We start from the raw sequence: 25,979 nt of genomic DNA, 5'->3' as shown, positions 1-25,979 counted from the left end.
AGCAGCATCTGGAGCCCGGCCAGCCCCAGAGGCCTCAGCCCTCCCCAGCCCAGCAGTGGGGCCCCAAGCAGGCCTGCTTGCCTTCTCTCACTGCCCTCCACACTCCTGTCCCCTCCATGCCCTGTCCCAGCCCTGGTGCTGGCCAGCTGCCCTGGGCTGGGGCAGCTCCAGCCCCCCAAGAGGGGGAAGGGGCACGGGGGGAACAGGCTGGGGGGAGGCCAGCGTCCCACTGCCAGGCTGGGGCTGGATCCCTGGCATAAGGAGAGGTGGGGATCAATACAGGGATCATTAACAGTACAAGCATAGGACATAACATCAGTTGCAATACACTGGTAGCTTTGGGGGAAAAACCTTTAAAGATATCATACTCGTGACGTTCAGTAAGGCCGCTTTCCACTTTTACTAACAGAATGTGCTCATTATTATCATATATCATTGTTCCTTTTCTTTCTTCTAAGCATGTTCCCGTTTTAGACAGATGTTGAGTAACCTTGGTGTTTTGTTTGCCAAAGTTGTTGAGTTGAGGGAAGGTTACTCCAAGTGTTACTGATGTATTAAATGGTGCAAAAATAACACATCCTCTGTTCAGTCAAGTGAGACGTTAACCAGTAAGTCTGCCTGGCGATTTGGTCAAAAATATAAGTCACATTACTATGGCAAATGCTGCTTTTCATGTCTGTAGTACCCATTTCACTCCACTGCAAAACCGTGTGCAGCTTCCCATCCAGTGTGTTATTATATATAGTTACATTTAGACATAAATATAGCTATAGTTAAATGAAAATATAGTTAAATGTAATTATAGTTAGTGTAACATCATTGCCTACTATCAGTCCTTGACCTCGTGCTATTACAGCTGGTATTCCTCTTGTTACTGTAGTTTTAAAGATGGGTTGCGACTTACCTTCAATACTCGAGTTCTCCCATGGGCCATGTGAAAAGGCAGAACCTGTGAGAGACAGGTTTCAGGTGTCTGTTGCAGTTATCAGTGTTCCCACAGTGAGAAGGTAACACCACGCTTCACTGCAAGAGAAGACACTTAGGTCTCGGACATCATCCAAGCCTCACTTATGGTTCACTTGCCTCCTTTAGTGTCTACAGCATCCCATACTGCTTTTGCTTTGTAAAACAGCAGAGTCACCCAGACTGATCCCTGAGTTGGGTGTTTAACCACAACCTCATCTCCAGAACTTTGAGAGAGTTTCACTTCTGTTTTAACAGGAATTCATGACGCAAACGCCTTATCTATGAGACTTCCCATGGGTGTTTGTCACTTGTTTAGCCAACCTCCCACAATGGGGATCCCCACTTAGAAGTATTCTACGAGAGAAGAGTTACTCTGGTGTAGCTGTTGTTTCCGTCATCCTTTCCATCTTTCTACTACCCCACTACTTTGAGATCAATACGATAGGTAGAAAGTCCACTGAACTCCATTTGAAGCACACCAGGTTTGCACTTCTTTATTCTTCAGATGTGATCCACTGTCAGATTGTATTTCTCTGGGAAAGCAGCAAGCCACTGGTTCAAACCAGCACTGCTTGCTAGACCACTTGCAGCTCTGGTAGGGTGCACATTCCCTGTACCGATAATTATTTCTACTCCTGTAAGGATGCATTTCCAGCCTTCAGGTGGAATTTCCAGCCTTCACAAACCACAAACAGCAGCCATGGGCCTAACAGCGACCTATCAGGCACTGAGGCACAAGTGACCTCACAACCACAAACAGCAGCCATGCAACTAGCACTGGCCTATCAGGCACTGAGGCACAAGTGGCCTCACAACCACAAGCAGCAGCCAATTCCTGCTTCTGGTCTATCGAGTATTGATACGATAGTTACCTCACAGTCAGTTCCAAAGCCATATGCCTGAAGCTGCCCTACAAGTGTGTCACAAATGACCTCACAAGCTGCTTGGATATCCGGTAATGAGGCACAAGTGACCTCACTATCAGCCTTGAAGCTATCAGCTAGCTGCTCGCCTGTAACATACTCAGGAAAATGTGACCTCACAAGCACAAAGAGCAGCTGTGTCCCTGCTGCTGGCCTCCAGGGTACTCAGGGACAAGGGACCTCACAATATGCCCCAAAACCATGGTCCTACTGTTGCACTACTATGTACTGAGGCAGAAGTGAGCTCAGAAGCACAACAGCCGCAATGTTCTTGCGGCCTGCCCACTCACAGAAATGCACTCAGGAGATGCTGGCATCTATTATAAGGGTCTTGGACTCATCCTATATGGCACCACAACCTCCTAGGAAAAGGAGGGGGCACAACAGCATTTGCTGAGCGGGCTGGCAGTAACAGTGTTTGTGGGATGCAGAATTTGCAGCACAGCAGAGGTACCAGGAGGTGAACCCACACCCCAAGTCACCCAGGCAAGCTGGGTGCATTCATGGAAGCCTTCGCATTCATACGTAGCCTCATCTCAGTCACTTGCAGCTGCTTTCACAGAGGGCTCATGATGTTGGCAAAGATGTTGACAGGTACAGGGACACAGCCTGGCATCCTGCCTCCACCCTCAGGGGCTCTAGCACTGCACTGGGAACCTCATGAGTGGAGCAACCTAGAAAGAAAGAAAGAATCGGAGTGTTACCGTCAGTTCTGCTGGCCTTACAGAGTCGCAACAGTCAGGGGCAAATGTCTCCCCTCTATGCTGAGCTCTATTGGTGAGAGCACAGCCAGCAGGACCACCGAGACGTTCGACCCCTCTTTTTGGCACAGGGGAGACCAGGTCTGTATACCAGCTCCCGGTTGGGCTCTCCAATTCTGTAAAGGCACTAACACACAGCAGGGAGTCCAGCACAGGGACACCAAGATGGTCAGGGGCTGGAGAGGCTGCGAGAGCTGGGTGTGTTCAGCCTGGACAAGAGGCAGCCACGGGGGATCTTCATGCTGTGCACAGCTACCTTTTGGAGGGCACAGAAAAGACAGAGCCAGATTTTCTTGGAGGTGCACACTAAGAGCATGAGAGGCAACAGGGACAAACTGGACAATGGGAAATTCTTCTGAGATGTTAAGAACAAACGTTTTTTCTCTGCGGGAGTGGCCGAACTGTCTCACAGGGATCCAGAGAGGTTCCCAGATCTCCATCCTTGGAGATAATCAAAACTTCACTGGAAAAGGCCCCAAGATACCTCCTCTACTGGCACCTGCCTTGACCAGGGTGTTCGATCCCTACTCCAGATGCCTCCCCCACTGCAGCCTCAAGGAATCTGCTATTCTGAGACGCTGGCCAAAGGCACCAGTGGCTTTGGAGATGCCGCCTCCACTGCTCACCAAGGACAGGTGTCTCAGAGCCACCCATCGCCCTCTCAGGCCTGACTTCTTGTGAGCTGGCATCTCCCCTCTCTGCAAAGGTCTGTGTAGACACAAATTCGATTTGCTTTGATTAACTACCCATCCCTCTGAGGGATCAGAATGGATTAATGTCTGAGATGGGAACATGCAATGAGGGTCCAGCTTCAACAGAAATCCTTTAAGGACGGAGAAGAGAACTTTCTCCAGCAGAGTCAGGAAAATCCCAAAGACTCATGGAAGCATCAAGACCTTCCCAAACTGCAAGCCTGAACCTCAGCTGACAGAAACTACCACACTGCAAGCAGCCCTGGCTCGCACCACGATGCTCCAAGGAGGGAACATGGTCACCAACAGTCCTCACCCAGGTCTACGAGAAGGACACCTTGATGGAAGGCTGGGCTCTGGGAGCAGAGCACTGCTCTCTCCAGACACCTACTCCCATGCTGAGCAGCAAAACACTGGGGCCACCATCTGGCTCCACCACAGGGCACCCTGCACTGTAACACACCGCTACCCCCGCACCTCACAGAGGGTTGGCAGCCAACATGCACCTCTGCATCAGTGACACACAGGCTACAGCACCACACATGGAAGCAGATGGCGCACATCCAAGCGCCCCACAAAACACAGAAAGACCAACTCTACAGACCTTCCATTCCCTTCTAGGCCTCCAAGGCCTTGCAACAGCCACTGCCTCTGAACAGCTACTCACAGCCCGGGGCCTGCTCACTTCCCACCTCCAGGAAGCAGAGAAGTGCTCTCACAGCGGCTGATCAGGCCAGCTCTTGCCTCTTGCTTGTGCCTCAACTTCTCTGAAAAAGAAATCTCTTGGAGAATGTGGACCATACATTTTTTGGGGGAGGTGACATTCCTTCTGTCTCCTCCAACAGCCTTTGCACCCATTCTCCAATGACTGCATACATGGACAGAAAATCAGAGACCTCTAACGGGTTACAGCTCCAAATGTGTCATCAAAGCAGCTGGACACCTCAAAGACAGAGACAGCATGCAGACCTTGCAGGAAAATCTCACAAGCTCCCTGCTCTTTTGACAGGGGGGATTTCTAAAGCACACACACCCTGCCAATAAGAGATTACTAACACCACTGCTCACACCAGCACTAGATTCATTTAGCAGCCTCAAAAGTCTAGCCGGACTCCCTAAATGACCGGGAGGAGGCTGCAACCTTCTACTTAGCAAAAAGTGGAAAGGGAAACTCCATCTCCATGTTCACCACAGAACATTGTCCACATTTCAAACATAGCAGTACTAACTCAGGATGACGGAGTGGAACAAAATGTGTGTCAGATGATGTGGAACATCTACTTCTGCTTGATTAATTAGTTGCATTTCTGTACTGCTGGAGAGCTCTGCAGGGGTCAAGCCCTCCTCTGAGCACACGCAACAAACCCAAAAGTGACCTCACCACCAACATCCAAGACATCTGTCTTCTCCTCACCTAGCAGCTGCTCACATAGAGGTGACCTCACAAGTCCATACCCCCACCACGTGCCTGCTGCTGGCCTACAGGCTTCAGAGGCAGAACTTTCCTCCAAATAACTTCCCCAGCCATCAACTACTGCTGGCCTAACAGCTACTCTGACAAAAGACACCTCACAAGCAATGCCCATGCCTAACTGCCTGCTGCTGGCCTAGCAGGGACTCAGAAAGACAGGACCTCACAACCACCTTCACAGCCACGTCTCTGTCACTGGCCTAGAAGCCTCTGAGACAGAAATTACCTCACTATAAATTCCCCAGCCATGAGACAAATCCTGCCTTATCAGATGCTCAGGCAGAAATGATCTCAAAAACACACATCCCAGACATGGACCTGCTGCTGCCCTATCAACCGCTCAGGTAGAAGTGACCTCACAATCACCTTTCCAGACACATCTCTGCTGCTATCCAATCAGTTCATCAGTCAGAAGTGACTTCACAATCAACAGACAAGCCTTCTTCCTCCAGATGGCCTATCAGGTACTCAGGCAGAAGTGACCTCATCATCAATAGCCGAGCCATGTGCCTCCTCCAGGCCTATCAGCTACTTACAAAGACTTGATTTGACACTGGTGATTTTCTGGCATAGCTCTCACAGACAGTGGTGACCTCACTACCCACACCCTGACCATGTGGCTGGTGCCACCTGCAGCTCCCCCTGCCTTCCCCCAAGGCTGAGCCAGCTCCTCAACGGCCTCCCCGATTCACCTCATGGCTTCACAATGCTCATAGTGCAGCAAAACACCCATCACGTACCAGTTACTACCCCCAAAATAGATTAGCTTTTGCCTAGGTAGTCTCTACACATAACCCATAAAACACAGGAATTGGAAAAAGGCCTGCAAGTAATTCTTGGCAATATTTTCTAATAGGATTGCATGGGAACAGCGACCATGAACCTGAAGACAGCAGGGCCTCATCTCCCAGGCAGAGGGAGAAGCCTTCCCACAACTCAGAAGTCTGGTTCCTTTCCCAGTGCTGAACAAACCCAGCAAATCCTCCACACATCCAGGACAACAACCATTCTCCTATTTCATGGTTTGACCTTCTGGAGCTCCCTGCAGCAAAGCAGTCCCGTCGCCAGCACCACTGCCCCCACCCTGGCGGGAGGGCACCCGCCGCATTTGAACGCACCCGCAGCCCCCACCAAACCCACTCGCCCCCGCTCTCTCTCCCGATCGCTTCTCGCCTCCTTTGCTCCAGCTCTGCTTTCACCTCTTTCTTTGACGTCTTTTTTTTCCCCACATGCTGGACTGCAATTGGCTGAGAGAGCCATCAGTGAAATCAATGCCCACCTTCCTCCTCCTGACAGCCAATAGGAGGGCTGCACTGGGGCGATGCCATGGCAACACTGGGCCCTCCTGCCCTGGCGGCCAGCTCTGCCCCATCCCCCGCGGTCGGGCGCCATGTTGTGGGTGGCAGCGCGGGGCGTGGCGGGGCCTGGGGGCAGCGCGGTGCCATGTGGGCGGGCAGTGCGGGTCCCCGGGGCGCGGCCGCTGCCCCGGTGGGGCTGCTGGGTGACCTGCGCCCTGGTGGCCATGTGGGGCATGGGGGGGCAGCGCTGGGGCATGTGCTGGTGGCAGCCGTGGTGCCGGTGTGGGGGCCCTGGGGCTGGCCAGGGCGCAGGAGCCCGCAGGCAGCATCTTGCTGCCCCCAGGGCAGGGCAGGGTAGGGCAGTGTCCTCTCGCCCCTCCTGCCCCATCAGGACCCTCAGGCAGAGCTCTCACGGCAGCCCCCAGCCCTATCCAGGCACCCCCACAGCCTGGGATCCACAGCAGTTTTTGCAGTTAACAGTCTCAATGCGACACCTTGGGAAGGAGCTCCCAAAGCCCTTACCCTTGTTGGAGAGCCTCAGGAGCGTTGGAAACAAGGAACAGCAGTGCGGGCTGATAGTATCCGTCCAGCAGTCGTCCATCTCACTTGCCCCCTTGTCCTCGTTTCACCTCTCCAGCCGGGGAGGAAGGACACTCTTCCCATCTCATCACCCAAAACACCTCTCCAACATGCCCCTGCTCCTCTGCCTATTGGTGAAGTTCCCAGCATGGCTCCCGTCCCTCCTCCTTACCATGGCATGGCTCCAAAGGGCAGCAGTGAGGAGTGTATTTGCAGTGCCAAGCAGCAACCAGGCCTTGCAGAGATGTGAGGGCACCGCTGCATCACCAGGGAGACCTCCCTGTGATGCGGCACATCCCACCGTGACCTCAGCTTGTGTCATCTGGGGGCTCAGTAGGTCACTGCCATGGAGATGGCACAGCCAGGGAGAGAGCAGAGAGATTTCCCCTCACATCCTGGAAGCAGTCACCTCCCTTCAAAACAGTTATTTTCCAAAACTTGCTGATAAATCCTTCAGGAATGTCTCCAGATGCTGTCAAAGACTGTGAAATATCTCAAATGGGGCACTGGAGAAGTCGATTCTGCACCCCTGCACTGACAGGTCTCTGCGCTGGGCAGACCTGTGTGGGAAGCCTGGGCTTTGGGATTAGTCTGGGGTTTGGCATTTTTCAAAGCTGAGATCAAAGTCACATGGGATGAAACATCACAAAGTGTGGCCACGGGCTGAGATGCTTTGGTGAGCCTCAAAACTGGTTTCTCCTGTGGGTCACTGTTTTTGTAGAAGTAGGATGTAGGACAATATGGGACAGGATGTAGCCTTCATCTTTCAGACACTAAAGCCACACTCTGCTTTTAAAAGTCCTCAACAAGGTTTCTCAGTCTGCAGTGCTTAAGATAGAGGTGATCTGCCAGAAAAAAGCAAACATGCCCCTAAGACACATCATCCAGAGGGCTTTATCGAAGACCCTGATCTCTGGCAGGCTCCAAAGCCATGGTGAGGCCAGGGAGCAAGTCTGGGCAAGTTTTCTCATTTCCCATGAATTTTTCCCATCTTTCCTTCTGGCTGAGTTTGCGGAAAGACAATTCTCATCTCTGAGCTTCAATTGGTCCTTGTGCTTTTCAGTGTCACCTTGGGGCAGTGCTTCTCCCTGGGTACACTCCCTGGCACCCTGGACACCCCCGGGAGTTGTGCAGCCCTGGTACCCTGGATCTCCCACAATTTTGACCCTGGGCTTCTCAGGACATGCCCACACACTGCTGTGCTGCTGTCCAGGCTCTGGTGCAGAGTCTATGAGGCAGCGAAATGCCTCAGGACCTGCATTTTGACTCATTCAGAAGTTGGTGAGATGACCAGCTCCCAGCTCTGCAGCTGCTGAAGCTTGAGAGCATCCCTGCAACCAGCCTTCGTGCTCTTCCTAGTCTCTGCACAGTCCTGGGGCAAATCTTGCAGAAGGGAGACTCCATCCCCTTGAATACTGTGAGAGATGTGGCTTTCCAAGTCACTGCAAAGGGAAGGATGCGTTTACTCATTTCTTTCGGTTGCTTATTCAGCGTCTGGCATTCCGTCTATGGCACTGTGAGCCCTGCTCTGCACCCTGGGGTCTCTGCCCTTTCTCTCCCCTGTCTCCTCTGTGTCTACTCACTCTTCTCTGCACACCAGGGGCATGGGAAGTGTTGCTTTAGAGAGCTCACTTGAAGCTGTGACATGTTGTGGAGCTGAAGGCTTGATTGAGGCTAGTGTGGGATACGGCTGTGCCCCCACACCCCCTCCTGCTCCCTGCCTGAGGGTCCAGGAAGGTCTCCAGGGAGAGCAGTGGTTTTGGGGGTGGGTGGGATGGGTTTCTTGCGGCAACCCAAATTTCTGCCTGGGTTGCTCTGAGCACCCAGGGAAATCCCTCTTCTCTAGGGCTTGCACCAAGGCTTTTCCAGACCTTTGTACAGAAACACAGCCTGGTCCAGGATCCCCAAGAGCAGCATGGCCCCCCGGCATGGCACAGGACCCCCAGGAGCTGTATGGCTCTCACTTCCATTTCCACATGCCCTGATTAAATTGACAGTGTCTAACATCACCTTTACAGCACATTATCTGGACATTGCAACATTACAACATTGTGACACCTCCCCTAACTCTTTGTTCATTCAAATGAGTAAAGCCGAACCTAGCTGCTGATTTGCACTTCAGGGAGTTTAAAACTTGCTCTGCTTTTCAGTAGTCTCTCCCTTTAGCCAAGTCCTAAATTCTGTTTATAGCTAACATTTCCTCTCTATTAAAAAGATTTTTATTAAGGCTGTCCCTTGTGGAAAGTGGACCTCACTGGAGGCAGCTGGGACTCAGCATGCAGTTGAGGAGTGCATTTTATTTTTTATAAACTGTATCATATTTTATTTTTCTTTGTTTGCAGTTAAGAGAAATCCTGCTGTATCTGCAGCTAGTTGTCTAAGGAAAGCAGGTGGGAATTGGGGTATATGAGCTGTAACATTCAGTTGCAGACTTCACTGGAATAAGGGTAGCTTTTAACCAGAGTGATGTAAGGCCCAGGTGGCTGATGAGAGAAATGGCAGGGTTGGGGAGATGGGGAGGAAGGTTGTCCATTCAGTGCCTGACCTCTGGGACACTGCTTTTCCTACATGTCCAGACTTCAAGGGAGACACTCTGGTTTGATATCAATTGGAGAATGTTCCTGTCACTTATTCTGTAGCTGAATAATAATGATAATAATAATGATAATAATAATAATACCCTTTAAAAGCAGAAATACTTGTATGTTATTGAAGTCTCCACCTTTTGGCTACACTCCTGAAACCTCTCCAATTAGCCATGCAAGACCTGAAGAAAATTACAGGGAGAGATGTGTTTCATCAGGGCTTTTTGCATTTTAATGAGCCCCATGGTGTATTTGGTGCTGAGTCCGTGAACCTCAGCTACTGAGATGAGATTTAGCAAAACGTTCAAGAAGTCCAAGTCAGAAGCAAACCCCAAAGTTTTGTAGAGCATGAATGGGTCCCATTGAGGGCCATTGGCAACAACAACTCCCCAGGGGCTGACTAGAGCAGAAAATTGTAATCCCTGGTTACAAGTAGGCAAAGGCAATGTGCAGGTGGCTCTGATGCCATGTAAACCCTTCATGTGTTTTATCAAACCAAAAAGCCAAGCATGGCCACTGAGGCTCTGGAAGGGAGATCCTTTCCCTCATGCATTGCCCAGGGCTCTTCCTGGTGTCAGTGTGCAGGTGAGGGTGTGCAACGCTGAGTGCAGGACAATGATATGACACCTGTCAGGGTCCCCAGGGAGGGCAAGGGGGCAATGAGGCCCTGGTGTCTCCTGGTAGGCCTCAGTGGCAGAGACAACAGCCAAGGGGACAAAGACCTCAGTTCTGTCGGAGCCCTTCAGCCTTGGCAGCGCCCTTGGCCATCTCCACCACAGGCTGTCCTGTGCTGTCCCACACCTGCGCCTGTGTCCCTGCAGATTGTAGACACCCAACCTGCTTCCCCACCTTGCTCTCACCCAGAGATCTCCCTCCCTTCACTGATGTCTCTCCATCCTCACTGGCTATTCCTTGAAACACAAAGCCAAGGGCTGATCACAGACTCCCTCTGGGTGGCCTGCTCCACCACAGCAATACTCTTCAAGTGATAGTTCTTCATCCTAATGTCCAGTCTGAACTTCCCAAGCTATAGTTTGGGTCTGTTTCCTCTTTTCATGAAGGTTCCCAGTACCAAGAAAAGCTCCTGGCAGCCCCCAAATAGGACACACTAGTGCTGAGTTGAGGGGGATAATAACTCCCCTTGTCTGGGTGGCCACCTTCCTCCTAATGCAGCCCCGTAGGCATCTGGCCTTATTCACAGTGGGCATGCACCCCTGGCTCATATGGCATCCCTTGTAACACCCAGGCCCTTCTCCTCAGGCCACTCCTGAGCTGGTCAGGTCCCAACCTGTCCTAATGTACAGGGTTATTCTTCCCCATGGGCAGGACTTGCCACTTCTCTTTGTAAAGCTTCCTGAGGTTTCTTTTGGCTGAATCTCCAAGTTTCTCTAGGTCCCCAGCCTGAAGTTCATTGTATCAGCTGTTAATGTGTGTATGTAGATGGCTCACCTGGACTTGTGGTGCCTCTAACAAGACAACAGCATGAGGCATTGCAGGTCACTTCAAGTACTAAAAGGAGGTACTAGCTGAATGGAATTGCTGACCTAGGTAGGAATTACCACGGCGACCATCTCAGAAATGCCAAGTGAGCGTACAAAGCAAGCAGAAACAGGGCCTATGAGGAAAGGGTGAAGAGAGGTGGGCTGTTTGTATGGGGGAGTGTGAGGATGGTAAGAGGGTAGAACTTGGAAGGGGTAAAGGGGAGAAAAGCACAATAAAAGGTGAAGCAAAGGAGTGATCAGGGCTATTCAGGGGAACCTGCCAAGCAGCCCTGCATTTACACATCTCTGGAGCAGGACAGGAAAGCTAATTGATTTGATCATACTTGTGTCTGACTTACTTCCATGGTCAGGAGAACTGAGTGCTCTCCCTAACATCAACAAGAGTAGACCCAGAGGGGAAGGAATCACAGACTCTTTCAGGTTGAATGGGACCTCAGAAGGCCTCTAGCAAAACCTTGTGCTCACTGCAAGGTCAGCTTTGGGGTGAGACCAGGTTACTGAGAGCTTGGTCCAGTCTTGAAAACCTCCAGGGATAGAGATGGCACAGCTCCCCTGGGCAACATGTTCCAATGCTTGACTATCCTCTCAGCAGAAAAGAAGTTATTGCCTAAAAGAAGGATATTGCCTGCAGACATCCCTTTTGTGCACCCCAACACTTGGGGAGGGGGATCTCACCCCCTATGATTGTAGAGTGCACAGGAGGGAACTGAATCCCAGTCCATCCCAGGGATTTCTCAATGGGCATTAGGTGTATTGATTAATTCCTCTAAATTGGTCCCTGAAGCATGAGGAAATGAGCTCCCTTCTTGTCCCTGCCTAGGCATCCTGTCTTCTTATGAGATGGGAACAGGCCTTTCTAGAGTGGGCCGTTTCCATTTCTCTTAGATAACCATCCTCTGATGCAATGCAACTGCAACCAACGGCAATGCTGAAATCAGTCCCTCTCCAGTGTTTAGAGAGGGACCATTGGTGATTATTGCAGTCTACTTCAGTGGACATTTCCCAGGGGTGACTCTGTGGCCTTTCAGGAACTGTCAGCCCTGAAGCCCCAGGAACATCTTGAGAGTTCACAAGAGACAGAGAAAGTCACGTCTTTAGCTGGGCCTCTGCTCCTGAGCTGGGCCTGGCTCCTGGGACTGCAGGAGCCCATGGCAACCTGGCAGGTGCTGAAGAGACACAGCTCTGTCCAGGAGCAGCTCCTCTTAAAGGAGCAGCAAGACTCAGGGCACTGCCTGCAGGCACCAGGATGAGATGAGCGACTCAGAAGTTAAAGACAGTTGGGAATGGGAGGACAGCTGAGAGCTCACTGCAGGGAGGAATCTTCACAGCCCTTCACACAGTAAGTCTCTGGCTGCAGGGCAATGCTGCTGTGGTTCCCGGAGGGTTCTTCTAAGGCTGGCACCTTCCACAGCTGATAGGGTCTGTCAGGGTGGCTCTGCCAGCTTCTCCTGTTTGGAGCAGGTAGTGCCTTAGAGCAGGGATTCCCAGCCACATCGTCAGAGCAACAGGGCATCATGGTTACCTTCTCCCAGGGATGGTGGAGGGGTGCAAAGCCAGGGAGTGCACCCAGGTCTGCATGGGCTGTAATTCAGAGCAGTGTCCCTGTGCCCCAGGGTTCTGTGTGCCTGGGACAGTGACTCTGCCACCTGCGAGGGTCAGCACCCAGCCTGCCCGGGGAACTCCCCACAGTGCTGCAGGGAGAAGCTCTGGGTGGAAGGAGTGACCCCCAGTAGGGCAGGTTCATTCTGCTGTTGAGAGGGTGCTGCGTGGGTCAGGGCTGTTCTTAGCTCTAGCTCACCTCCAGGTTCATTCTGAGGGGCCTTTTCAAGAGGACAGTCATTGCAGTGGTTACCTTAAAGATAAGGATCTTTTCTGAGTCTATGCTTTCGTTTTCCTACTGTTTGCAGAGTGCGGGTGGGGAAAAGACATGGGACAGGGAAGCAGCTCCCAGGAGGGAAAGCTCCAGGCAGTGGAGATACAATCAGAGAGTGAGGGGAAACTGAAAACAGAAATTCTGCAGGAGGGGGGATTTGGAAATCTTCCAACAGTACCTTCACTGCAGACATCTTTCTCTAAGCAAGCTCCCCTGTGTCTCCTCTTCCACCCAGAGGAGCCTCTACCCTCAAGGCCGTGGGGTCCAGGCCATGTGCCCCTTCCTCAGCAGCCCGACCTCCAGCAGAGGAGAGGGACATCTCTCCTGCAGCATGGCTTTTTCCCACTGCACAACAAGGGGCTGAGAGCGACTTTCCTGCAGTGTTGCCACCTGGGAGGTGGTGTGCACAGCTGGGGAAGGTGAAGGCTTTCCTTACTGCCTGTCTGTCTCTCCCTCCTTGCTTTCCCTTTGGTAGGAGGCTCACAGTATTGCTCCTTGTTTCTTTACGTCTCCATGCTGGTCTGGTTCTTGTTCTCCTGTTCTCTGGGGTTAAGCAGGACGGTTCAGCTGCAGTTAAGGCATTGACCCTGCGGGTCCTGCGTGGAGTTGTCTTCATGGCAGTGACGTGCCCAAGTCCCCTTTCAACCTCCCAGGCAACTCATGGGGAATGAGCTGACTGTCTCCCTTAAGGAGACCCCCCCCTCTTTAGCATTCTTGACTGTGTTTGTGGGGGGCGCTACCAGGCTGCAAGATGCCCTCCAGAAGACCAGAGCTTTCCCGCAGCATATTTGTGATTGCTGAGAATCCTTGTGCTGGTTGTGTGAGTCAGAAACCTCATCGCGCCTTCTGAAGAGCTCTCCATAGCACTCTCTCCATCTCTGGGCTGAGAGAGAAGAATTTGGCAATCTTCACTTTGAAACTGAACTCCTCTTCTCTCACCTCAGTTTGGTTTCTTTCTCAGAGCAACTTGTGAGTGTGATTGTCCTTTAGCTGGGAGAGATGCAAGCACAGGGCAGCAGGGGACAAGCTTCATGGACAGACCAGATCCTCTGACTCCGTATGCAGTCACCATGAGCCCCTTTTTCTTCTTGGGATGCACAAGTGCTCATGCTGAGAGCAACTGAAATGCCAGAGATTTTTATTCCATCAAAGAATGCTCCCACGATGTGATGGAGGACGGGATAGATCCCACTGGGGAACAGACATATGGAAATGGTCGGGTCACCCCTTGCCTTCACTTCACTGTTTTTCTCCCTTGCCAGGGTGGGAGCTGGTGTGACTGATTCAGATACAGGCATCTCTGTTCAAGAGAGCAAGGCTGGGGCAGATGAAGCCCTCACAAGGACCTTCTCTTTCAGACACAGCTGGCATGAGAGCTGTGGTCATCTCTTAGAGTGGTAAACAGGGACTATTCCTACTGGGTCACTGGACCAAGTCACCTTCACTCAGCACACAGTGCTCATCCCTAGGTGTCCCCACCGCATACACAGGGCAGTTTGACACCTCCGTTTACACACCCCAGTAGAGCTGGACTGACTCCTCTGGAGCCCATGGGCAGAGGCCCCTGCTCCGCATGGCACACTCAGTGCAAAGCAGAGTTCAGGAAAGGGAGCTGAATGGAGGCAAAGGAGAGAGGCAGTGTGGGGGGTACTATGAGGAGGGGAATGGGATTTGCTCAGAGAATCCTCTTCTAACTTGTCAATGCCTTTTCCTCCTTGGACAGTGCCTCAAGCTGAGAGGGAACCCTTGTCCAACAGCAGCTCCCTCAATGAATTCCTTCTCTTGGCGTTTGTGGACATGCAGGAGCTTCAGCTCTTGCACTTCATGCTGCTCCTGGGCATCTACCTGGCTGCCCTCCTGGGTAACAGCCTCATCATCACAGCCGTAGCCTGTGACCACCGCCTCCACACCCCCATGTACTTCTTCCTCCTCAACCTCTCCATCCTCGACCTTGGCACCATCTCCACCACTGTCCCCAAATCCATGGCCAATTCCCTTTGGGACACCAGAGCCATTTCCTACTCAGGATGTGCTGCCCAGGTCTTTTTTCTTGGCTTTTTCATTTTGGCTGAGTATTCTCTTCTCACTGTCATGGCCTATGACCGCTTTGTTGCCATCTGCAAACCCCTGCACTACAGCACACTCATGGACACCAGAGCTTGTGTCAAAATGGCGGCAGCTGCCTGGGCCAGTGGTTTTCTCAATGCTGTGCTGCACACTGGGAACACATTTTCAGTAACATTCTGCCAAGGCAATGTCGTGGAGCAGTTCTTCTGTGAAATTCCCCACATCCTTAGGCTCTCCTGCTCAGAATCCTACCTCAGGGAAGCTGCAGTTATTGTGCTTAGTATTTGTTTGGCTTTGGGGTGTTTCATTTTCATTGTGCTGTCCTACGTGCAGATCTTCACAGCTGTGCTGAGGATGCCCTCTGAGCAGGGCAGGCACAAAGCCTTTTCCACGTGCCTCCCTCACCTGGCTGTAGTCTCCCTGTTCATCAGCACAGGCACATTTGCCTACCTGAAGCCCCCCTCCATCTCCTCCCCAGCTCTGGATCTGGTGGTGGCTGTCCTGTACGTGGTGGTGCCTCCAGCAGTGAACCCCCTCATCTACAGCATGAGGAACAAGGAGCTCAAGGATGTACTGAAGGAACTGATTCAAGTGGTAGTAGTTCAGCAGCAATAAGCTGCCCATCCCTCTTCACAAGCAATTTTTAATTTATCGCAGATAACTCCTGTGCTTTGGACATTCTCTCTGTCATGATAATGCTGGTGCAGAAGTGTTTGAATTCATCCCACTTCTCCAGAGGTTTTAACCCTGTCTTTCTGACCCAGAAGCCTTCTGTAAATGTTTCCATCACTGTGTCAGAGCTGGCATCTAATAAAAGGGGATTTCCTCACTGTAGTACTTGACGGTTGGGCTCTTGTTCCAAAGCTGGAGCCAAGATTGCACTCAAGGACTTTCACCCAGAAAGGGCCTTTTCTGGGGCTCTCCATGGGCTCAAGGGAATGAGCTCATGGGGTGATGTGTTAGGGCATGAGGGCTGGATTCAGCTCTCACTTGTGGGTGTCCAGTGCTCCTGGAGGTGGTGAATGGTCAATCAGTATGTGCCTGGGACTGTCTCAGGTATGTCAGGGCTGGTGACAGATGCCTGCAGTGTGGACCCTGCAGGCACAGGGAAGGGAGCCTGGAGAGTGGTTCATGTCACTTCAATGGAGAACCATGGTCTGGATCTAGGGACACACCTGAACACAGCCTGAGCCATTTGAAATGCCCTGTGATTGCTCAGAGCATCGTCCACAGCCACAACCCCCTTGCTAGGGGCTTGTCATGTGCAATGATGAGCATCCAGCTGGGTCTGCTCCCCACCCCGACCACTATGGCCAGTGTGGAGTCACCTCAGGGCCCTGGGGCCCCACAGCCTGCTCGCTCCGCAGAGCAGCACCACCAGTTCAGGACCCTGTGGGAAGCACAGGGGAGGGTCCAGGAATGGTTGGCAGGCCAGCACTGATGCACTCACCGTGGGGAAAGGCTCTCTGGGGAGCAGGGATGTCCCTGGAAAAGAGGAAAGGAGCAACTGTGCACTTCCAAGGAGGAAAAAATAGAAACATAAATCTGTTTCTCTGCATGTCAACTAAGAGCAAGCTGCTGTGTCCCTGGGGCAGCAGGAGCTGCCTGAGGAGCCCCAGGGCAGGGACCCTTGTGCTGTCCTGGAGAGACAAGTGGCACGGGGGGCTGCAGGCAGTCTGGGGGTTGGGAATCTCCTGAGCACAAGACCAAGGGACATAGAGTGTCACTGTGCACTGTGTCCTTGTGCCACGGGGGCCAGTTCCATCTTGGAGGCTGATGGGGCAGCTGACACACATCCCCGCACCCCAGAGCTGCTGTGCCCACAGTGGGGCTTGGGTTATGGTGTGAGTGCCCAGAGCTCTGCAGCACCCTGCGGTGGCCACTGCTGCGGAGCCACCCCAGCCTGGGCTGCTGTGCTGGGTGGGTTGGGGAGAGGACGGGGGGGTGGGGAGAGCCAGGGAGGGACTGTTCTGGTCTGGAAAGGGCCCGGGAGAGGAAAATGCCAATATTAGCTAAGCTGTGTGAAGAGGCAGGCAGGGTGAGGACACACACCAGTAGGTTTGTGGTGCAGAGCCAGGTCTTGCGGAGGGGAACCAAGACATTCCGAGCACAGGAGAGAGGAGCCCAGTCTGTGCCTTTGGTTGTGTGGACCGGCTGGGAAGGTGCCCCAGGACATTCATCACGGACCAGCTTCTCACATTGGCCATTTCCAGCACTGGCTACGCACCCCAGGTTTATGGGTGCATTTTGCTGCCTGGACAGCTCTGTCCTGCTGGGCTCAGGGCCTGTGTCGAAGGGAACAGCCAGCCCTGCCCGACCTCTCTCCCGGCCCAGACCCCAGCAGACCCCGGAGGATGGAACTGTGCTCACCCGTGCCTGGGACACAGTCGGGGCTGGGCAGGCGCCGGGTGCTGGGGGAGGCTGCCAAAGCAGGAGGGCTGTGGAGGGATGGGGCACCGAGGGCCCCATCATGGGGACCATGCTGGGGGGACGTTTCCCCAACCCAGAATGCACCTTGACCTATGTGGTGCCTGCACAGTTGGGCCATGGGCCATGGGCTGTATGTGGGGCAGGAAGGTTGAGTGAGCAAAGGGATAAGACACAGATGGGAGCCACGATGCTCCTCACTGTTCCACTGCAAAAGAGAAAAATCCCACGAGAGCTCTCCCAGCCCTGCCTGACGAGCTCTTGTCCCTGCGCCAGCCATGCCAAAGCAGAGGCCAAGCACCAAGAGGTCCCTCAAGCAAAGCTGCGCCAGCCTCGGGGAGCTGCCCTGAGCACCAGGACAGACAGAGCACCCTCCTCGTACGTCCCTTCCTGCTGGGAGGGTGGCACAGGCTCCAGGGAAATGGCCTGTTTCTGCCTGGGGTCAGTGCGGGACTTTTGCATGTGAGGTGAACACAACAGCGGCTGTGCTGCAGAACCACCAGCCACGACCCCTCACTGCAGCCCCTACTGCCCCCTGTCCCTGCCCCTGCTGACCTGCTGGCACCCCCGTGCTGCCTTGTCCCCTGCCCCTCTCCCCACACTGCAGGGACCACCGGTGCAGCAGGAGCTGGCACAGCACCATAGCTGTTGCCTGGCCCCCCGCCCTCCCCACTTCCCTCCCAAACATTGCATCTATCTTCAAGAAGGAGAGAAAAGAGGATCTGGGGAGTGATGGGCTGGTCAGCATCACCTCACTCCCTGGAAAGAAAATCTTCCTGGAAGCTGGTTCCAGCCACATGAAGGGATTGGGAACAGCCAGAGTGAAGTCATCAAAGGCAAATTGTGCCTGACCAACCTGCTTGCCTTCTGTGATGGGATGACTAGCTGTGGGGACAAGGGCAGTGCACTGCATGCTGTATACCTTGGATTTAGGAAGGCCTTTGACATGCCTTTCCATAACATCTTTGTAGCCAAACTGGCAAGATGTGGGATGGAGGAGGAAGCAATGGAGGGTGTGGGAAATTAGCTGGAGGCCGCCTGGCTGAAAGAATGGAGAACAGTGGTGCAAAGGTTACCAGTGATGTTCTTCAGGGGTCGATACACAGCCAATGGTGTTTGTCTTTATGAATGATTTAGATGATGGGATGCAGTGCACTTTCAGTCAGTTCACGGACGATACCAAATTGGGGTGAGTGGTTGACATGCTGCAGGTCAGGGCTGCTAAGCAGAGGGGCAGTGACAGGCTGGTGACACAGGCTGACAGGGAGACGGGGAGTTCAAGCAAGCCCTGTCCCTGGGATGAGATAACCCCATGCAGCAGGACAAGCTGGGGCTGACTGCCTGGAAATCAGCTTTGCAGAAAAGGACCTGGGGGGTCTTGGTGGACATCAAGTTGACAAGAAATCAACAGGGTGCTCTTGTAGCAAAGATGGCCACCCTTATCCTGGGTTGCATTAGCAAGAGTGCAGCAGCAGGGCGAGTGCAGTGGCATAGAAGAAATATCCTGACAGCACTGACCAAAGAGAAGTAAAATAAGGAAAGGGCAGAACTGGCAGACTACCAATGTTGGAGAGAGCAGTAGGATCAACGGAGTGCCCAGGTACTGCAAACATTCTAAGACAATCAGAAAAAAGGCATTTCAGCATGTTGCCAAGTGGCTGGAGCCAGATGTACTCAGATTTGCTCAGGGGTGAGAGCTCCAGGGGCACTTCTTATTTACTCTGCCTCTAACAGCATGGCCAGGATTATCATTGTTAGTGACAGAACATGTTTTTGCAAGTCTAGCTTTTCAATTAAAGCATTAGAACAAATGCTCAAGCACACCAGTGCGGGGGGGGGGTGGCGGGGGAGTAAAAAAACACCATTTCCATTGGCTCCAGTGGCTGTGGGATGAAGCCTGAGTTTGGTTTGAAAGAGAAAAGATGAGGCTGAATGTCCTGCGGGTGACTATAAACTACTTGATGCCTTCTGTGCTTTCCAGTGATACATCTTCCGGTCACTCCTCAGTCTACAATGCACTCTAATTTTTCCTTTGCATAACAGATCAGAACTGTGCAGAAGGAAATGAGTTCAGGGAAACAACCTGCCGATAATCTGAACAGCCTGGGGAGCTCACTGAAAGAGTAAGTGTGCACGTGAAAGCTCACAGGAAAGGCCTGGAAAAGCCAAGCAGCAGTGACCCTCCCAAGTGCCAAGGATCCCAGTCCCTGAGCCACAGGGCTGGATGCATTCTCTCTGATTGCTCCTAACATGGGCTGAAGAAACACCTCACAGTGTCAAATAAATTTCTGTGGGAAAGGTGGAGGAAGAAAGCAGAAAAGAATCAAAAGAGGGGGAATGCAGGCCAGGAGTCTCACTGGTAAATATTTCCAAATACAGGTGGGTTATACCCCCTCTCTGGAAAGGCTGTTTCTTCCATGACAAGCAGCACGTGGTGGAAGGAGGGTTTTTTCCTGACACTCCTTCTGGAATGGAGGGCAGCAGGATTTGAGCCAAGGGGGAGTTGCTGGGCACTCAAGCAAAGCTTTCAGTCTGGGACCTTGAAGTCCTGGGTGGCTGAAGACTATGAGATGACTCGAACTTGTGACTCACAAGTGACCTGAGTCACATCACAGCCCCCATTGAAATGCCCCCAGAAGCAGATTCCATAACATCTGGCCTGAACGAGACCTGCTGTATTTCTCTGCCTTTCTCCCTGCACCTAAAACTTTCTCTTTAGCTCCTTAGCACTGGGGAGAAATCTCAGCTCCTGGACCAGCGGGGAAGGCACCAGTGCCTGCCAGTCCTGATGCTAAACTCAGATTTTCATTCTGTTGAACTAAACCAAGTCCCCAGGTGACCAGCTCTGCAGTGTAACTGTCCGTGTGTCCACACTTTTCTCCAGTCCAGGAAAATGGGCTGCAGGTGGGAGGGAGCCAGCTCAGGGCAGGCATAGAAATGCCTCTGCTCACCACCACCTGGCCTGGGGTCAGGGAGGAAAAGAGGCCCTGGGGCCAGTGCCCACTGGCTGCAGGGCTTTCTCTGCAATTGTCTCCTTCTCTGTTCCAGGCTCTGGGGACAAAGGGGCTCACTGGCTGCAGCCAGCCTGGACACATGGAGTGGCAGAGCTATGGGAACAGTGGCCACATCCCCCCTGCAGCCAGCTGGACAGGCACAGATGGGACCTGGACCTTCCTGGTCTTCCCAAGCGTGTCATTCGAAGAAGTGCTGGAAGAACAGGCCTGGAGGGATCCTCATGGAACTGCAATGCCTGTGGCTGTGATAACCGACCAGCCCCCTCCTGAAAACGCTTCCTGGGCCAGGCGTTTGGGGACAAGCAGCTGGCAGTGCTTATGGGAGTCCATCAGCACCATGTCCTCTGGGTGGGCAAGGAGACCTCAGGTTCTTGGTACCCTATTGGAGAGGAGCTGGCTGCTGAGAGGACTGAGGGAAGGTGGGACAGGTTCCGTGACTCACGAGGTGAAGGTGCTGACACATGCCTGGGGCCAGGGCCCTGCAACCTCCTAGGCCTCTCCCAGCTGCTGGGAAGCCACTGCAGAAGCAAGCAAATCCCAGAGAACAGCCTTTCCCACGTTCCTGGGAGCCAATGACAGGGAGACTTGCGTGTGAGAACATGTCAGACCAGCAGCAGGGAGATGACTGGGGTTTGTGCTTGTGGGGTCCCTTCTGCCTGAGGAAATGATAGGCCAGTGCCAGGCACATGCTCAGCTATGGGCCTGTGAGGTCACTGCTGCCTCAGCACCTGATAGGCCAGCAGCAGGCACATGGCTTCAATGCTGATTGTGAGGTCACTTATCCCCTGGAGCTGATAGGTCAACAGGGGGCCCTTGGCTCATGTAGGTTCTTCTGATGTCACTTCAGGCTCTGCTGCTGATAGGCCAGAAACAGGCTTCATGCTAGGATGTTGATTATGATGTCACTGCTGCCTCAGTACCTGATAGGCCAGCAGCAGGCACATGGCTCGGATGTTTATTGTGAGGTCACTTCCTTCTCTGTGGACTGTCTGCCATCAGCAGGCTCTCGGTTGCTGTGGTTTCTTGTAAAGTCCCCTCTGTCTCTGCTGCTGACAGGCCAGAAGCAGGTTGATGGCTTCAGTGCAGCCTGTGAGGTCCCTGCTGCCTGCGCACCGGATCGGCCAGCAGCAGGAACAGCATCAGCAAAGCAGCTGCGAGGTCACTTCAGCCTGAGCAGCTGAGCAGCAGCAACAGGGCTGTGAAATGGCTTGTGAGGACGCTGCTGTCTCTGAAGACGACAGGCCAGAAACGCGCTGGCCTTGCAGGGCTGGTCCCTGCTGGGCTGGGGCTCTCCAGGGAGGCCTGAGCCACCCCAGGCTGCACTGGGCAGGGGCTTGTGCCAGGCTCCCGCTGCCATGGATCCAGCAGGGTGCCTGGAGTCCACTGAACAGCCTCATCACCGAGTTCACACAGGCAGGGATTTGGTTGCTTTCTTTGGGATATTTTGCATGCTGAAAGAAAGAGCCTGCTGTTGCCTTTAAAAACAAGTATTTATCAGCCTGTACAAATGAGCTATGATAATACAGTTCATGCAGTTTTGTGGTGACTCTGTTGTTCTACGCAAGTGCTCTGTCATGAAATATGTATATATTCATATGTGTATATAGATGTATATATAACTATACACACACACATATAGGTATATACATATATACATTATATATATTGTGTAGGTGTCTAGGAACTGCAGAATGTGTTCCTGATCATCATCTACTTTTATTCTTCGGAGAACAGGCATTTTCACCACTGGAGAAATATACTGAGGCAAATCATGATATTTAGGGAGCTTTGCAGAGACTTGTACAGTCTCTTTTGCTGTGTGGTAGGATGAAGACTTCAGAATATAGTGTGTTCCCATTAAATCAAGAACTGCAAGAGAATGTATTTCAGCACTAATTGAGAAGGTGTACTAGTGTAAGTGAGGGATATGGACTATTTAGGGACTATGAGGACATGTTGATTTAATCCATATTATTCCTTCAGTGACTCAAGACCAAAGAAACATGTTGTCTATCCTTTTAGATAAAATATATATATATACATGAGTTTCTGTAGCCATCTCTGCCTTTCTGGGATTGTTAAAACAGCAATGAATTATGTAGCGGGAACAAAATTGAGAAAGAGTTTGTTAAAACAGCATAAGAAAAAACTTGAAACAATTTCGGCATTTGTTACCTTTAACCCTCTAAGCTTCTGTCAATTTTTTTGATATTTCAATGTGGAAGTCATTTAAATCCTCAGCTGAAAAGTGAGGTTGGGTTGTTCCACTTGGGTCAATCATTTATCTCCATTTCTGTTACTGTGCTGGTCAGGAAATCCTCCGACCTACTGAACTCAGTTATGGCTCTAGGATCTTGGACTTCAGCCAGTAAAGGTATTGCAGTGCTGTGGTGGCAAAAAGAAATGCTGTCCACAAATGTATTTCCTAATACTAAAGCAGCATAGCTAGAAAGTTTATTTGCAGTCTGGGTTACTAATCAACACACAAGGAAAGATGAAACCAGTGGAATGGCTGAACAAAATAAGTATCTTATATGTACTTATGCTAATGCTGTAACTTTATCCATCCAATTTGCAATTCTTTAGATACAACTCATGTGTTTCAATGCCCATGCTTTTTTCTAAAAATATTATTCTGCTCCTTCTTCACCTCCCACCTTCTTTGATAACTGTTGACCAATTTCAGCTAAATTTGACAAATGTAGAGATGTCAAAGTTTTTGAACTCTTGGCATCACAAAAATTAGTGTCTCGGTGGTGAAGAGATACCCATGGGTGTGTGCTGAGAGAGAAAGCTGTAATTCTCCCCCATGTCGGCTAACTGACCCCTTGCCCTGCATGCATTTGGCTGGCCAGTGCCCATGTGTGATGTGAGAACCATCACTTGCCCAGCCAACATGGTGGCAACCAGCAGACATGGTGGGGAGCGGCAGCATTGCTTAGGGGAGGGATGGTATGAGCCAGCAAGGAAATGGGCCTTGGGAGTCGTCCTGATCACTGAACAGCTTATTCCTTGCTGGAGGGTGGAGAGTATTAACAACAACAACAACAACAACAAAAAGTGGTGGGGAGGAGGAAAGAAAAGACAAGAACGTTAACATCTTTGTCTTCCTTGGTCACTTTATTTTTAAAATTCTTGCTTGATAAATATTCTAGAAATGCTTCTTGCCAGCCACCATAGTACAGGCCAGGGTTCAAAACATCTGGAGAGCCAGGATAGAGGCAAAGGTCTCCCTTGGAGCCTGCAGGAACACGTGCTCAGGAAAAGCCTGCATACCCTGGACCTGTCAGCTCTGTTTTTTAGCACCACATCCCCTGAAGAAAGATGCACACAGGTCTCTCTTCACTTTTTTTAACCTCGTAGGATTAATTGACTCAAGTGAGGTAGGTGGAACTCATGGTTAAGGAAGTGGCCTGGTTTTGATATCCTTCCTGTTATTTCTGTCTGAAAAATCCACATTTTAGATTGAATGAAATAGAGCAAGGATGTTGTGCATGGCCGTATTTTCCATTCCAAAATAAACAGTCAGAAGGTTGCTGGCAGCTCAGGGAGCTGGAAAACGCTGCTCATAAACCTCTCTCCATGGCCAGAACTCCTGCTGACCTCAGTGGGATTCAGACTGTGGTTCTTATCACCTCTTAAGACTCTGTAGCTCCCAGTAGAGCTCCCAATAGCTCCATCAGCCTGATGGCATGTCATGCTGTTTTTCTAGCTTCTTTTTATAATGGTGTAATGCAACAAAGGATTTTTTGTGCAAACAAATCTGTTTTTTTTTCCTGTCGTTGTACTGAGGAGGAAATATTATAACACACCTGTCAGTTAATATAAACATTTCCTTTAGCTGAGTACATTTACCAAGCACAGACAATGCCACAGCCTGCAATGCTGCATTGTAGGCACTAACAGCATTTCAACTCTCAGAACACTTCTATCTGCACATGTGTCTTTTTCTTAAGGAGAAAAAGCATAAATAGACTCAGTGCTGCTTTGCTCCTTTTTACTTTTAGGCAGGAAATCCATTCTGTTGTTTCCCATCCCTGTATTACAGCATCTGGAGCTTCAGTAGAAGCATTTGGGAGCTGTGACAGTATGGACAGACATGTTACATGGTTGAGGGCTCATCTGTCACATAAGAGGAAGATCTCCATTTGGATTATCGATGGTTGTCCCTGTGGTCATCTACCAATAATGTCTAGTCAGTGCCCACATGTACCAATAGCATGTGCTAATGTGCTTGAGGCACCACGTACAGACAATGGCTTGTGATGTTCCTGAGCAAGAAACCTGGTCTGCAGGAGCCTCTGGAAACGAGGCAGCAGCCTGTGAGCTGGGGAGCTCTTCAGACAGCTTGAAGGCTGGTCACCTCTGACAAAATAACCTTTGAAATTATGATTCATGACCAGGCAAATAGGACAGTGTCTGCCCTCACCTTTCCTGCCTTGTGCTCCAGACTGACTTGGGCACAAGCCCATCCTGACCTGAAAACTCGGTAGTCCCGGGGGTGCAGCAGTGCACCCAGGCTCATCCTCCTTGCTGAAGGACTTGGCTTCTTTTCTCAAGCACACCCCCACATGAACCGAGCTGTGAGGCTCCTTAGGAGTGACCTTACATCTCAGTAGCTCTGAAGTCACGCAGAGGTTAAGGTCCATTTCTGTCTCTGTAGCTATGTCTGTAATTTAATCAAAGTAGAAATTATTAAGTAATTGTTTTGACCTGGTAGGTGTGTTCTGACACTTTGTCTCTAGGTACTATCTGGCTGATACAGTTTTCATCAGTTTACATTTTACATCCTGTTTACATATGTTTACATGTGTTAGTTTGCATAGATACAGAGTTATTAGTTACATAGCAGCCTGTTCTATATGGCTTAATATTCCCACACAAACTTCCTTTTCACCAGCATGTGGGAAGCCCAGAGGACAGCACCAACTATCATTTATGTTCCACATGTCCACGTAAGGTGGGAGGATGTTGGAGTCTCACTGGAAGCTACATTACCACATTATTATAGAACTGCCCAGCATAGGCACCAGTTTTGTTGCTTGCAACTTCAGATGGATGGATATGTACATTTTCGAGTTTCATTTCATTTTCATTTTCCAGTTTCATTTTCATTTATGTGCCCTTGAAGCACCTGAATGTTGCACTTTTCCAAGCAACTGGATACTGTTATCACAAGGGCACCTACCTGAAGATCTTAAAAGTTGCTTAGGCAGAAAACAAGACTGAAAACATTTGTCTAAACTGTTTTCTGAGTCAAGAGATTCACTGGGACCCAGCCTTCCCCTCCTTCCCACAAACACAGGCTTATTAGACAGATCTCTAAGTTTGCCTAGGAGAATCATTCCGGTGACTTTGAGATGGCTATTTATATCCTGAGTCCAGTGTATGCAATGTGTGCAATGCAAAAGGCAACCAAGATGTGTTCACTAAAAGCATACCTTCCCACAGTCTGCCACTGCAAAGTGTAGGTGCTACACTGTTCATCAGAGAAATCAGTTGAGCAGTTCAACACCTTAACTACAATGTCAGCTCTTTCTTCGTAAAGGCCAAAGCTTGAAAAATTACGAAGCTCAATCCCATCTTGTGTTTCAGTGACTTTAGGAAGACAACTACCTCGATTTCCATCAGCAGACTTCAGGAGGAGTACAGCCTTCACTTTCCAGGCTTCTGAGAGCTGGCCTTAAAGGAAGGCGTTTAAAAGATGAAACAGGTTACTCTCCAGCTGGTGATGTCTTCCTGAATATGGAAACACAAACCCTAACTGGATGCATTTACCATCAAATGCTTTGACAGTGCATAACTTGGATACTGTTGGTAA

The 25,979-nt window shown here is 51.1% G+C and overlaps 2 protein-coding genes across 2 annotated transcripts in view; both read left to right on the top strand.

The window, feature by feature from the left end:
* The window catches only part of LOC136993758 (scavenger receptor cysteine-rich type 1 protein M130-like), a 147,784-nt gene extending 132,452 nt beyond the window's left edge, over nt 1-15,332 (top strand). The window contains exons 6-7 of the mRNA XM_067308702.1: nt 14,374-14,511; nt 15,241-15,332. Coding sequence (XP_067164803.1) covers nt 14,374-14,511; nt 15,241-15,332 — 230 coding nt within the window. The remainder of the gene's footprint in view (nt 1-14,373; nt 14,512-15,240) is intronic.
* LOC136993817 (scavenger receptor cysteine-rich type 1 protein M130-like) overlaps nt 1-25,979 on the top strand; it is a gene marked incomplete at its 5' end in the record, with an annotated part of 188,008 nt that overhangs the window by 141,613 nt on the left and 20,416 nt on the right. The window lies entirely within an intron of this gene.

This window comes from Apteryx mantelli, chromosome 20, assembly GCF_036417845.1.
Source record: "Apteryx mantelli isolate bAptMan1 chromosome 20, bAptMan1.hap1, whole genome shotgun sequence".
In the NCBI taxonomy this organism is placed as follows: domain Eukaryota; kingdom Metazoa; phylum Chordata; class Aves; order Apterygiformes; family Apterygidae; genus Apteryx; species Apteryx mantelli.
Note: the sequence above shows the minus strand (reverse complement) of the source record. Positions and strands in the feature narration are given on the sequence as shown.